Source organism: Venturia canescens, chromosome 11, assembly GCF_019457755.1.
Source record: "Venturia canescens isolate UGA chromosome 11, ASM1945775v1, whole genome shotgun sequence".
In the NCBI taxonomy this organism is placed as follows: domain Eukaryota; kingdom Metazoa; phylum Arthropoda; class Insecta; order Hymenoptera; family Ichneumonidae; genus Venturia; species Venturia canescens.
The window spans coordinates 6,145,857-6,160,442 of record NC_057431.1 but is presented as its reverse complement, the minus strand read 5'-3'; the positions used below and the strand labels follow the sequence as shown (position 1 = coordinate 6,160,442).

General features: G+C 42.4%; 1 protein-coding gene across 2 annotated transcripts in view; it reads left to right on the top strand.

The window, feature by feature from the left end:
* LOC122418047 (uncharacterized) overlaps positions 1-14,586 on the top strand; it is an 85,069-nt gene that overhangs the window by 33,135 nt on the left and 37,348 nt on the right. The window contains exons 2-3 of one of the 2 annotated variants that reach the window (XM_043432048.1): positions 4,642-4,768; positions 5,429-5,525. The exons of the other annotated variant lie outside the window; for it this stretch is intronic. Of the exons in view, the coding sequence (XP_043287983.1) occupies positions 4,762-4,768; positions 5,429-5,525 (104 nt within the window). The 5' untranslated portion in view covers positions 4,642-4,761. The remainder of the gene's footprint in view (positions 1-4,641; positions 4,769-5,428; positions 5,526-14,586) is intronic. 2 annotated transcript variants of the gene reach the window in all.

The window sequence follows — 14,586 nt, the reverse complement described above, 5'->3', positions numbered from 1 at the left end:
GGCACTGCAAAGTTCAAATGCTTATAACTCGAAAACGATTTGAGATAGAGAGCTACCGTTTTGCATAGATGTTAATCTGAACACGCTCTTCATTCTCTGATAATTTTGTGAGAATTTGAAAAAAAATACGAACCCTAGGACGTTTTGAAATTTTGAAAAGAAGGCTGTCGACGCTCTAACTTCCGGAAATTTTAAGATTTATTGCTAATTTTTTATTTATAAATAGATTATCATAATAGGAAGGTTGGTATTGAATTTGGGAAATATCGGTTGAGCGGTTTAAATTTTATGATTTTTTGAATTTTACGAAATTATAAGTTTTTCGAAAAATCCGCTTTAATTTTTGGGAATTAATTTGGAAAAGTTAAAAGTCGATAAATATGGTAAAATTTTATTTAAAAAAAGATTAAAAATAAGAAATTGCTTTCTCAAGCTTTTAGAACAATGCTTGAAGCTTCCTCTACGAGGAAGCCAAAATGAAAAATCTAGCACCTCGTAGAGTAAGCTTTGAGCATCGTGCATCTTGACCATCTTGAGGAAGCAATTTGGAAATTTCAATTTCCAGCTTTTTTCTACTTCTTGACTCAAGGAGTCGATGCTCATTCTGTTGGAACTACAGTCGAAAAAAAAATTTTTTAAAACATTTTTACGCTCCTCTCGTAGCAGGTAAAGGCAATGACAATAGGACATAAAATAAAGTAAAATAAGCTTCTCCTTTTCTCCGCTTCCAGGCGCTACATGGAACGTCGATGAGCATCCTCATAGACAGCACACATCAATGGAGGCATTTTTAATAATGTTTTTTTATGAGGAACGTTGAATAGGATATTTCACAGCATGTAAAAAAATATATCAAACTGCATGTTTATGATATATTTCGTAAAAAGTAAATGAGAAGAGTCAATATTTATTCATAAAAATGGAATGTAAATTTTATAATTCAATTTTAATAATCGTCCCTTTTCATCTGTTTTTCAAGCGTCTAAAAGGCCATCCGCCATATTGGATTCCGACCTGACTTCACTCCGATAGTAAACAATCTAGATTCTTATCGTGCGCTCTGTGTTATTTTGAAATTTTACAAGTTATTATGCACGTTTGTGGACTTTTATCATTCATTTGATTAAAATCGCATCATGGAAGACGGTTTTGTGAGAGCAGAAAGTACAAATCTACCAATGATAAATACCTTCATGGTGGCGATGAACCCACAATTTTTGTGGCATTTTTACACTTGTATTATTGCATTCAGGCACGAGACACCAATGATATACCACTATAATTCATTATTTTTACAAATCTTGTTGCTTGGTCTTTCGCAATCGTATTGTTTACTAACGCAGTGACGTCACAAACCGAAACAACATGGCGGCTAGCGTTTCCGCGCGAAAATTGAAAATCACAAATAAAAAATAGTTTTTAAAACACTTTTCGGTCTTGTAAAATAAAAATAAAAATTCTACTGGTTTATTACGATCTCTGGATTATTTCAAAATAGTTTTCAAAAAAGGTGTAATACCCTATTTCAAAATATATAATCTCGAACTCGATCTCCGAGAACAGATACTCTAGTTCGGTTTGGGAGCAACTAGTGCTCGGCATTTTAATAAGGAATTTATATTTATTTAGTACATGAATTATTGAATAGAAATTTGGTGACGACGGAATATAAATATTGGGATTTTTCCAGTTTCAATTATTTATTAAATGTTCGATAACCTGATCTAAAATTTCGCCATCTATTCGCACGCACTTTTACTCAACTGTCATTTAAAATGGGGTTCGTGAAAGAAGTACCTTAAATGAAGTCAAGTGCCTTCGAAATAGGCTCAAAATTTCGACTCGGGACGTTCGTTCATGTCCGAGAAACAGTTTCGTCGGTTATTTCTATAGTGTATAAAAAAGGATGCGAAAAGTTGGTTTGTTTTCGTGGAATTTTTTCAACCCCGACGAGTGTCCAAAGTTATGAATATTTAATGAGTTTTTGGTTGTGACTAGCTTCGTAGTTTGCTTAATACGAGTCGAAAATCGGTCCGAAATGGATGAAATTTGAGGAGGCTCATCCCCGAGTCGACTCTCTTTGTGGATTCGATAAGCTTGGAGAAAAGGCTTTGAAACAACGGTCGGCGGTGGTGCGCGGTGAAAGTCGATAACAGTGACAGGTGACACAGTGGCCAGGAGGCTGGTAAGCCGCACTCGGTGAGGTTAGAGGGGCCGGGAAATTGGCCAGACACCTCGGAGCCGGTGCGAGGAGGTTGTTCGGCGTGACAGTTGAGACGGGGCGGCTGGAAGGGGCCGGGGATCCGAATCGAGGCTGGGAGTGTATCTCTCGCTGGATTTATCGAGCAGCGAGTTTCGTTGGGTTTAACTTTTTGACGTTTTTCTATTTGCGGAGGTAGCGGCGGCTTAATTCGCGCGGAGCATGTGTCCGAGGTGTCCGTATTGAAGCGAGGCGCTTCTCGGAGCTTGAAATTGCCGCTGGGCAAAATCGGACTTCCGGAAGTGGCCTCCGGAGCAGGCTTTCGCCCCTGGACTTTGGTTAGGTCGGCTTCGGGCCCCCCAAATATTATGCTCGAACGGTCTCGACGGAGCCTCGTCCGAGTGAACGTGGTTGGGAATCCGAGCCTGAAGATCGAGGAAACCTCGCTCACTGTCGCCAATGAATTTCTCCTGGATTTTCACAAACTCGCGAGCGACGTAACGACCCCCAAGTCCCCCCTCCTTAACGGAGACTCGAGCAGGTTTTAACGGATTGACATTTTCGAAGCCAGATCTCGGGCCTGTGCAACGACCAACCCCACCGAATCTACTGGCGCACTTCCGACCTCCATTTTCCACGAATTTCCGGTTACATCGCGTTCAAGGCTGCCCTTAACACGATGCGGGAACCCTTCTGGTGAGCTTTTTTCACATTCTCGTATCAGAGTCAATATAAAGCTGATCGTTTTGTTGCAACGGATCCGAATTCCGTGAGCTCAGCCTCTACGTCGTCGTCGACGAGCCGAACTTCATGTTGACCGAATTCAGCGAGGACAGCATCGACCGGAAAAGTCGTAGAGGAGCTTCCGCTAACGGTTCTCCAATTAGCCCGAACGGGGAGGAAACTCCTGATGGGATTTCCAACGAATACGATGTCAGCTCCCTCCTTAAAGAAGGGGACGATTCTTCGAACTGTGTCGTCCTCTCGGACCCTGAGATCTTGAGAGTAACTGAGCAAACTGACGATTTTCGTGTTGATAGAAAAATGTGTAAAGAAAGTGGATTCTGCTGAACCAGAATGTGGCTGATTGAAAGATTTATTCGTTGAGTCTCAAATGATCTGTGGATTCGGACGAATCGAGTGAACATTATCGACGAATTAACCTGATCGGAAATTCATTTGGGGATCGAGTCATTTTTTCATTGGAGCACCGAATCGGGGCGAGGCAATTTTCGTTGTCGATAAAAGATTTGTTGATTCAACGCTGTTTTAATTGCAGTTAAAAATATTTATTGGAGTCATCAAATTGGGGGGTTCGAATCAATCAAACATTTGGTTGGACCAGCGAGCTTCAATTTGTTCACCACCATATTCGTTGGTCCATTTGAAATTCTTGTTTTTCATTTAAAAAACATTTTTTTATTTGCGAAAAAATTGAAGCGGAAGTTCCTCGCTCTAACCAAATATTTGATTGATTAAAACCCCCAATTCGTTGGCTCCAATGAATATTTTCGAGTGCAACGAAAATTGCGTTGAATCGAAGAAATTCCCTCACCACGATTCGCTTCTCCAACGACAAAAATAAATACAAAAAAAATTATTTTTATTTTTTTTTTCGCCAAAAACAAATTTCCAAATTTACTCAAATCTCAATAACGAAATTAAACAATTTCCAATCGTCGGACGACCGAACGAGTGAATTCGTTTCAATGAGATCTCGTTGGCTCGACACCAAAGTTCCCCAAAGTTGGCTCGAGCATCGATTGAGAATAATCTGAGAAAAATTTCGTAGCTCTCGTCGAGTTTAATACTTTGCTTAAATCCTGCTTCAAAAAGTCAAAAAAATCGATTCTTTTCTTACTTATTTTTCTTATTTTTTGCTTACTTATTTTTTTTTTTTTTTTCATTTATCTTATTAATGCTTAATTTTATTATTACTATTACTATTAAGGGGGGACTCACAAAAAGTCACAAAAAACGATTGTTTTCGGGAATGTTTTTAGAATAAGCGGAAATAACTCATCACAGCGAACTTTTCGGTATCATTTCGAGGATATTTTTCAAGAGCACAAAAACATTTTTTTCCCGTAAGAAATACTAGTTTGTGCGTGGCTTATGCTTAAAGTCTCACACTCGAAGTTTCTCAGCTCCGTGCAATGTGGATATCGTAATCGTCGTTTGCAGCAAAAATTCCAAATTTTCATTCCATTTTCATCCATTTTCCTTCCACACGAGTCTACAAAACCCCGAAAAAATATATAAAAATTCAATATTTTTAGCGACTCTGAGAAAAAAAAAACGTTTCTGAAGAATCACAATACGACTTCAACGTGCTGCAAAAAATGGCCACAAACAATCCATTTTTCGACTCCCCAAAGCAGCACCACAAAAGCTAAAATAATTTCGTTTCAACTCAAGAGAAAATCCTTGACGATTTCCAGTGTGTATTCGAGCCCCAAGGGCTCGTCGAGGACGAAACGAGCTACGAATTTTTGACGAGTAGGACTCGAGCGACGTTTACCAAGGGGAAGGAATTGGCGAGGAAACAATTTGAGCTCTTAATGAAAGGTGCGTGGAAATGTCGTATTGAAATTGCAGAGAAAAATCGTCGTAGATGAATAATGGCGGAGAAAGGGGGGGGGGGGGGGGGGGTGATTTGTTAAGCATTCATTCGAGAGCATTGCCTCTGCTCGGAGCCCCAGTAATATGTGTTTCCGTACAAATGTGTTTTGTTGCCCGGAGAGCCCCGTGAGGAATGGGAATTTTCTTGATTTTTTTTCTTCCCTCTTCGGTGAGCTGGCTGGCTCGGTTTTCGGTATTTCTTGGAGGATAGTTACGAGCTTTCCCGAGGCGGGAGAAGCGGCGTCTGCCTTCCTCGCTTGCCAGAGTCTCCAGGACAAATACGAATTCGCAGAGCTGTCGGGAAATTGCTTTCGCAACGTTCCCAAACGTATATACGTTTCCCGTAAATTTTGGAGTCCGCCCTGGCGTGCGACGTGTGGCTACAATTCGTACAAAATTTATTATTCAATCCCACCTTTTAGAACGCTCCGTCCCCGCGCCCACGCTCTTCGACGACTCCATTGTTCCAGGGGAAGTTGGAAAATGCTGCGGGACGATTCGCGAGGAGCGACGTCCCAACAGCCGACTCGAGGAGCTCGCGCTAACCAATTTACGACCAATTATTCCACCGCCTAATCAATCGCTTCCTCTCTTTTCTCGTTGCAGGCTGCTCCCCACTCGCGAAACCGACGGAGACGCCGCGCGGAGAAACGAAGAGAATAAACTCTGCCGAAACCAGCAGCAGAGGAGGCCCGACCAAGATGTGAGCATTTCTGACCAGCCCCGATACATCCACAAAGCTTTATTCGCCCTCGAGCGTGACGAAAAATGCTCGCGACTGTTGCTCCTTCGAATAGCGAAAATTGAAGATTTTCCCGGATGAAAAAAGCCTCGAGAAGAAAGCGGAACTCACCTCCAGGTAGCTCCCCCGATTTAAGGGGGGATCCTGCTTTAGAAAATCAAAGAAATTTTTAGGATTGACGGAAACAACTCACCGTAGCGATTCCGTGTACTTTCAAGGATATTTCAGGAGTAGAAAAACACTTTTTTCGTGTGAGGAATACCTATTCGTACGTGGCTTATGCGCAAAGTCTCATTGTCGAAGTTTTTCAGGTGCGCACAATGTGGGCATCGTAATTATCGTCTGCGACAAAAATTCCGAATTTTCATTCCATTCTCACATATTTTCCTTCCACACGAACCTATAAAAATCGAAAAAAATTGGGAAATTATATTTTTAGGGAGTTCCAATACAGAATTTTGCAATTTTTTAGGCCTTTCATACTTTCGTATGGAAGGAAAATACATGAAAATGGAAAAAAAAATTTGGAATTCTTGTTGCAATCGATGCCACCTGAGAAACTTCGACAATGAGACTCTGCGCGTAAGCCACGTGTACAAATGGATATTTATAACATGAAAAAAATGTTTTCGTACTTTCGAGTTATCCTTAAAACCCCATCGAAACGCTACAGTGACTTCCATCCTAAAAGCGTTTCCGAAACAATCGATTTTCCGTCGTTCTAAAGCAGGACAAGCAACTGCGGATTCCCCGGTTCAGGAAGCGCGCGTTCCCAGCGTCGGGTGGCCACTGATCGCTATTACGGATGCTCTGAAACCCTTACTTCCAGTGGGGCTATTAAAAACCATGGGAAATGCCCGGCGCCAATAAAAGGAGCGAAATAAAAGCATAAACTCGGTGAAATTTAAAGTTCATTAACGAGCTGCAGCTGATTGTAAGATAAACACAAGTGACGAGGGAGCTTCAAAGTTTTCCTGATCTTTTCCACGGTTTTTCATCCGCACCCCTCCATTTTATCGCTCGCCCCATGCAAAGCCTCTTTCCCCAAGGACTCTCGACCCAGAATGCCCTGACATTCGCTCCTCTCGCGAATCTCTAGCCGGGTTTGAGAGCCTCTCTGACAGAGCTTCCAAGAGAATGGTCAGTCATCTCGTCGTTGTCGAGGCGTTAACCATCCAGCCTGAAATTGCGGCCTAGAGAGGCCTTTGTGTCTTGGTGTCTGTGCGCACTCACACACGGCCTCGCCTCACCCGTCCTCGTGTCTCGTCCTGGCCACGCAAATGGTATAAACCACACAGCGACCGCAGCCCAGACACACAATCGCCTGGGACCACCACCCCCGACAATTACAGCCGCTTTGCCTTGGCGCTTTCATTACTTGCTGTTATTTCAACTCGGCCGTTTTACACCTTCGTTTATTTCGTCGTTACGATACGATTCGGGGCGCACAAAGGATTCGAAGGGACGTCGAGTCCTTGAGGATATTCGTATTCATTTCTCCGGGAGACTCTTGGAACTCACTCGCGATGGGAAATGAGGACGAGGATGGTCGAATTGTCCTTTGAGGGTTTCTGGATCTTTTCGAAGTGGGGGGAAAATTCTTTGGGACGAAAAAAGGATCGAGAATTTGGGTTGTAGTGAAGGTGGAGGAAGGGTTTTAGGATTGTTGAAAAATGGCTGGGAACCTTTCGAAACTGAAGAAATTATCGTAAAACTCTTTTGAAAGTTGAACAGTTTTTTTTATTATTTATTCTGATCGGTGCAATATTTTTGAAAATAAAACATTGGTTGGAAGGGCTTTTTTGAAGTTTGTTGGTCCTCGTGAAATGATTGAAAACATTGGAAATGAAGTAAGCATCGAAAAAGTATTTCGGAAGCTCGTCAATTCTTTAGAACCTGAAAATGTGTTGGAAAAGTGAAAAAAAATCAGCGGAAAGGGCTCATCAAAGTTCGCTCATCCTCCAAAAGGGACGCGAAATTTTTTCGAATTGAAAAACCCACCTGAAAAGTCTTTGGAAACCTCGCTGATCGTTTCAAGCCCGGAAAAGCCCGAAAACGGTTTCTACGCATCCTCGAAAATTCCTGCCCATTTTCAAGAGCCAGTAAACACCGATGAAAAGTGCCAAAAAAATGAGAAAAATTGAGAACCGAATGAGCGTTAGGCGAATCGATAGCGAGGCCAAATTGATGAGTTTCGTTTATGGAGTCGCCACCGCGGGATAGTAAAAGAGGGCGCGCTGGGATTATGAAAAAATCAAATGAAAACAATGGAGGGGGTTGTCATCATTTTAATTTAATTGGGAGAGGAGCCTGTCAGATCGAATGAGAAGAAAGAGTCAATGGGCGAGGGGCGAGGGGGGGGGGGGGGGGGGGATGGCCAATTAAAAAGAGCTCTCGTTGAGTGTGTCGGTGGCTCGGCGTTAATCCCGGCTCGTAAAGCCTCGTTGGGAGCTCGCGTGTAATTTTCCTCTCCCAGACGCGCAGCGTGAAGGGGAAAAAGAAAAAAGTGTAAAAAAAATGGCATTGCCGAGGGGTCAATGAGCACTGACTTTTATTTTCGGTCCAATAAGCCTGCGGATCGAGCACGCGGAAGATTGAGCGTTACAAATGAACCCGAAATTCCGCAGTGTGTTGGCGGCTGGATCCGAATTTATGAGAAAATCGCTCGGGGCTCGATTGCTCATTCGACTTTTTAAAGTGCTAATCCAAAGCCTTATTCGGATCGTGTTTTTCAGCTGTAAACACGAATCGTGGCCATTTGGCCACGTGGAACGGATGCGGAGACGAAAAGGGGAGGAGAAATTCAGTTTCCGAGCCGAAATCGTCGCTCCGAATTCGATCGCACTTGAAACTTATAAAATGCAGTTTATAGTCGATCTCGGGGCGTTTTTCTCCGCCGGAAAAAGCACCCGAACGCTTTGTCTGGCGTACGGACGGCCTGGCCGAACGGCAAGGAAACGCGCAGGGCTCTTGGGTCTCGTTACTCGAGGAAAAATGGAGCCATTTTGCGGCGGTTCCGCTCCAACGCCCGTTTGGCTCTCCGCCCCCTCGGAGCGAAGAAGCGAGAACGAAAAGCTCGTTTTTCTTTATTTTCACTCCGAAAAGCGTCTCAAAGCTGCGGCACGGGTCAGCGGATCCGGAAAAGCGTTTGTGCTGCACCTTCCTCTCGGCTCATCGACCAACGCTATTTTATTGGCCCTTTTTCGCGAATCATATTCGCTCGTTTATCTCAACGAAAATGAGCGATCTTCGCGTCCGAATTTTCCGACCGCTTTTCCACGAGCCGCTTTTTTTTATTGAGCGCCACTGCCGACGTGCACTTTCCACGATCCGCACGTCCTAACGCGCCTCCATAAGCATATCTCAGCGGGGATATCCGCCCACGCAATTGCCCGACGTCGTTTCTGAAATCCTCGCGAAAAGTACGATCCGAACGCGCTCGGAATCCTCGCCTCGTGACTCTTCGACCGTCCCCATTCGTTTCCCCGAGCTTTTCCATCCCTTTTCACTCCCTCAGCCCACGCCAATCCCCAACGAATTTATTGAGACCGGATCGAACGATAAGTTACCGATCCGAAAATCGCTACGGAAAAACTAAACAATTCGGATCGCGATCCCGCTCCGGCTCAACCGAAAAACCATTTTTTCATCAATCTACGAGCATGTGGAGTAAAATCACAGGAAGGGTGACGATTCGATGTTCTTTTAATGCAAAATTTATCGAGACGAACAATTAGCGAGGGATTTGAACGGCCCAGGAAAACTCATCGGCCAAAAAACCGTTTTCGGACAGCAAATTGCCGAGAAATTCTTTTTTTTTCTTCGTTTCTGTAGTATATTAGAATCTGAAGAAAAGTGAACGAATTTGTCTACGAAAAAGTTTGTTCGGAGCCTCCGAATTCGATGGAAATCGGAACTGGCATCGGAGAAAGAAAATTTCGGCAAAAATTTTTTGCATTCTCGAAAGCAGTTTCTCTCGGCATTTTCGGGCTGATAAAATCTCGTTCAAGGGCTTTTGAGAGCGCGCGAGAAGGCGGCCAAGGCGAATTGGACCGCGAGGCAGAAAAGCTCGTACATTTGGCCCGATGGGTCGAGAAAAGGCGAGCAGCAACAACGGCAGCTGCAGTTAAAGTTGGAGCATTGTAAGTCAGCCAACAGCTCGGTCCACACGATCGCAGCGCAAGCGAATAATCGAACAAACACGGTGGCTGGCTAATCTACCGGGAGATTGAGGCGACGAGAGTACGAGAGTAAAATTTGTACGAGAAAATCGAAGCTTTAAAATCGATTGGTACAAATTTGTGGAAAAACATTGTCAATTCCGTTGGCATTTTTGTTTGGAATTGGAAAGCAACTCATCGCTGGATGTTCATTTGATTTTTTGGATCTTTCTAAAGCTCGAAGAACCTGTCGAATTTTCTTCGATTTTCAAAGCAAGTTTTAAGGACTCTGACCATTTCAAACTCCCTAAAAAATCTATTTCGATGGTTTTTTTCTCCATAAATTTATATTATTCATTTTGATAAATTTATTATTCTATAAAAATTCATTTGAAAATTGTTACACTTAACGCCTTACGTACGTGCAGCAGTGCCTAAAACGCGCTTGAAGAAAAACTGTTTTTTAAAAGATAGCAATAAAAATAAATAAAAATAATTTTCACACATCGTTTATTAGTATTTAAACTTTGTAAAAAAATTTTTTTCATTTTTTTTTTCAAAAATTACAACATAAAAAATGACGTTTTTTGAAGCACTACGAAGCAAAAGTTGCTCCACCACGGTCTGCATCATTTCTTCTCGAAATGTTGACAGATTCCCAGAACGTAAAAAAATTTTTGTCAAATAAAGTTGTATCCGTCTAGCCGGATTTTGGAAATTCGAAAAATTTGGCAATTTACGGCAGTTTAAAAGTGTGCATTTCGTGTCGTAAATGTTACACTTTAATTATCTTCACAACATTTTTAAACCACAATATCGAAAATCCAACTTGACAGACTTCAGAGAAAACAATTTCGAATATTTTTTAAAAAAGTATCAAAAACCATTAAAAACTGTACGAGTTATCATGCAGACCGTGTCAAGAAAAGTATAGTTTTGAGGAAAACACATTTGAGTTTCGGGCTCTCCTTGGGCAGTCACGTTTTCTACAAAAACTTTCGATCAATAGTCAATTTTTACAATCGACTTCCACAGAAATGCGCCTAAAACTGTAGCGAATAATAATCCGTAAAAAAAAAATCGATTTTTCGAAAATTCTGCACGTATTCGTAAGCCCTTAAGAACTGCTTATAAATTTTGCTACTTTTTCGAAGAAAGTAACAAAAAAAATTACTTTTTCGAAAGCTTCCAAGTGAAAATGGTGAGAAAGGAGGTTGAGCAACACCCCGAAAAATCCGAAATTACTGTACTCCTCGATTCCCCATTTTTCTGTTTCTCTGTGCCTTTCTCTCCGCATGGGGTATCTCGAAACGTCGATTTCGCCGCAGGATATCGACGAATCTTGCACGAGTTTTGCAGGCTGATGAGGTGGGTGAGCTCAAAAGGAGTGAGAGGGAGAGTTAAGGGGGGGGGGGCAAAAGCTTTTTTTCTCTGGCGTTGTTACGGCGCAGAAATTGCTGGAGCAAAGTTCAAAGGCCACTACAAAACGCGATGTAATTTCCAATTAACCTTTTTTATTTGCATGTGAAGAACGCCCTTCGACCTATACCTCCCCCCACTCACTTTCCAACGTTCTCCGACGAGCGAAACAGCTTCCTGCGTAATTACATTTTCTCCTCTTTTCCGCTCAACCGGCTTCCAACTTGTCACGTTATCCGGTCAACCAATTATCTGTACATGGCGTTTTTTCTTCCTCAAATATCATAGAAAAAATGTTCGAACGCGAATCGTAACGAGCGATATTTGTGAGGCCGATTCGATCTCGTTGGTATTCAAATGAAACGACTCATTAGCGTTTGGAACTGTCGACAATTTCGCCTCGAGCTCTCGTTCAGTCGCATAATTGTGTAAATGACAAAAATATCGATGTGACGATAAAAATAATTTTTGCACAATTATAAAAAATAAAAATGTAAGTAAAAAATGATGGTTGTGATTATTTGGTGCAGCTGTTCGACAAATGAAATTTCTTACTTTTTACAACTCTTCGAGGCTTTCGGACACGATAAGTTGCGCCGAAAACTCTGGTTTTCAGAGACGAAAGATGTTTTTTTTATTTTTCAATAAATTTTGGATACTTTTGGAGACTGGAACGCAGCCCTCCATTTTCCGTCGTGAAACTCAGCTTCGAGGAGCCGTTAACCCCAAGAGCAGAATTCCCGACATTTTTCAAGCGCCCTATCGACGTCCCGGTACTTTTTCACCGAAGACCCGAAGCTCAGGCCTCCAGGAACGCGGAAAATGAATTTATCCAACAATTTTCCAGCAGGCTGCGTCTCTTCATGCATATTCGGAGTGAGCAGCAACTAAAAATGAATTCCATTTGAAAGGCGCACCGGAGCCAAGACACTAATATGATTTTAGTACGTTGGTAGAATTACCCGGAGGAATGCGCGCATTTCGTACCAGCGACTTGGATCCGTCTCCGTGGCGCTCCTGCTTCACAGACATGCATGCGACTATCCCTTGAGTTTACACCCGACTGCTTCCCGCCAGAGCACTAAACAGAATAGTACACATTGCTGATGCGGAAACTTCCGCGAGGAGTTTCATGCCCAGGAAGTGCATGGAGGATCCAGGGCTTGGTTTCCTCCCTCCGAGGAGTTTCCTTCGGCGGGGAAGGTTTCTTCGAGAAGAAAGAGAATAAATGGGAAACGAAGGAGGAAAAAGATGGGGGAAAAGCCCTTGGGAGATGCTTCGATTTCAAGGTCGACTCCTGGCGACCGGAAGCTCCGACGAGACTGTGGAGCGAGAAAATCTTCGCCACGGAGACAAAAGAGGGCGCGAAACGGTGGAAAACGAGATGCTCGAGCACCTGGCGAAGGACCCGGAGCTGGTGCGAACTCGGAGCCTGCAACGAGCCCAACTCGCCTCCGCTGTAAGACGCGATGTATGCCAATGTCCCGCGTTATCACTCCTCAGCTTTGTTCTCCCTCAAGCCTCGTGAGAATACACGCGACCAGAACATCCTGACTCGCTAACCCGGCCACGGAAACTGCCAAGACCTCGAGCTCAATCGAGTTTATGGCCAATGGACCTCGCAACGTTTGTGCACAAAAGCACTTCGAATAAAGAAAAAAACGTTTGTAAACTTCATCAAAATATTGGGAAGTTTCATTAAATTTTTTCAAATTCAATAAAGTTTTACAAATTTTATTAAAATTTAATAAATTTCATGAATTTTATAACGATTTCGTGAATTTTGTTTAAATAAATATTAAACTCCATGAATTAAAATAAAACAATAAGTAAAATTTATAAATTTCATTAAAATGGACAAAAATAAAATCAATTTCATCAAATAAAATGAATTTTGTTCATGAAATTCAATAAAATCAAATAATTTTTAATATTGATAAAATTTATAACGATTTAATGAATTTTCTTCTAATATACGTTAAACTTTATGAATTTCATTAAAATAAAAAGTAAATTTGCTAAATTTTATTGAATAAAATGAACCTTGTCCATGAAATTCAATAAAATCAAATTGGAATATCAACAAAATTGTTCTCTAAATTTTCATTGAAATTTAAGGAGTTTCGGTACAGGCGACACAATGTTGCCATGCTAAACCATGCTAAAAACATAAAAAATTACAAAAAGTTCAGAATTTTATAAAATTCGGTGAACACATTCTTTAGTGCCAAAATTTGACAGTACAAATTTTTTAAGATTGTTCTTCTACACAGTTATCGAGTAATTGATCGCTAAAGTTCCGGGCATAAGAAATCTGCTTTAATTACTCGATAACTAAGTAGAAGAAAATTTTGAAAAAATTTGTCTTTTCGCACTTGACGTTGAAGAGCATTATCACCAAATTTGATTAATATCTTAATAATTAGACTTCTGTACCGAAATTCCTTAATGAAAAATATTTCAAAAATAAAAAAAAAAAATTTTCTCATTTTTAGTAACAAAAAATCGTTTATTTCAAATTGAATAAAAAATTGATAATCAACCAGAAGGAGGCCCAGCTCGATTCAGGACTTCCGGTCGCCTGCATTTATTTGTGGACGATACAAAGTGGCAGATCGAAGCCGTTAGAAGGAAAACAGCGTTTATTTAGCCATGCACGAGGCTCCGCTGGACCGAGCCCACTCGGCGAGCCACTCGGTCTCATCTCTCTTCGCAATTTCAGCACGGACGTCACATTTATTGGGGGATCGTGCTCCTCCGAATATCCGTGTATATAACTCCTGAAAGCGGACGGTAAGCGATAAGAGTCTCAGGGCTCTGATTACACGAATGTGAAAAGTATGGGCTCGGGAGACCGGGGAGCGAAAAGGTCTGCAGGAAAAGCTTGCTCCCAGACGGGCAAGCGAATCCCAAGACTCTGGATCCCGAGAAGGAGAAACAAAAAGTGGGACCAAGAGAGGGGGAGAGAGAGAGGAAGAGAAACTAAGAAATTGAAAGAGCGTGAGCAGAGAGAAAAGGACGGGGAACGAAGAGACAAAATGGGAGAGCAATCAAGAGAGGGGGGGGAGAAAATAAGGGCGAGGGAGGGGGCGACTTGTGTGTATGCGTCGATGGAAGGAACGGAGCGAAGCTCGGGTCCGAGGGTGCCTAATCCATCGATAGATCAGGGTTACTGTCGAGGAAACGTGCCCCAGTGGTCACGTCGGCCTCGACTCGGTTCTCCGGGGTGTTCATCGCCGTCGTTTTTGCACGGAGGCCTATAAATCGGGGATTCCTGACTTGTATATTTTTAATTTACTTTGCCCCGGAGAGCGCGGAGAGCTCGAAGTCGAAGGGCAGCTCCCGAAGGAGCTTGATTCGAGTTGATTAAAAAATGTTGTCCGGAGAGTGGGAAAAGCTGGTTGATAACGCGGGGGGATGGAGAAATTTGGAAGAATGGCTAA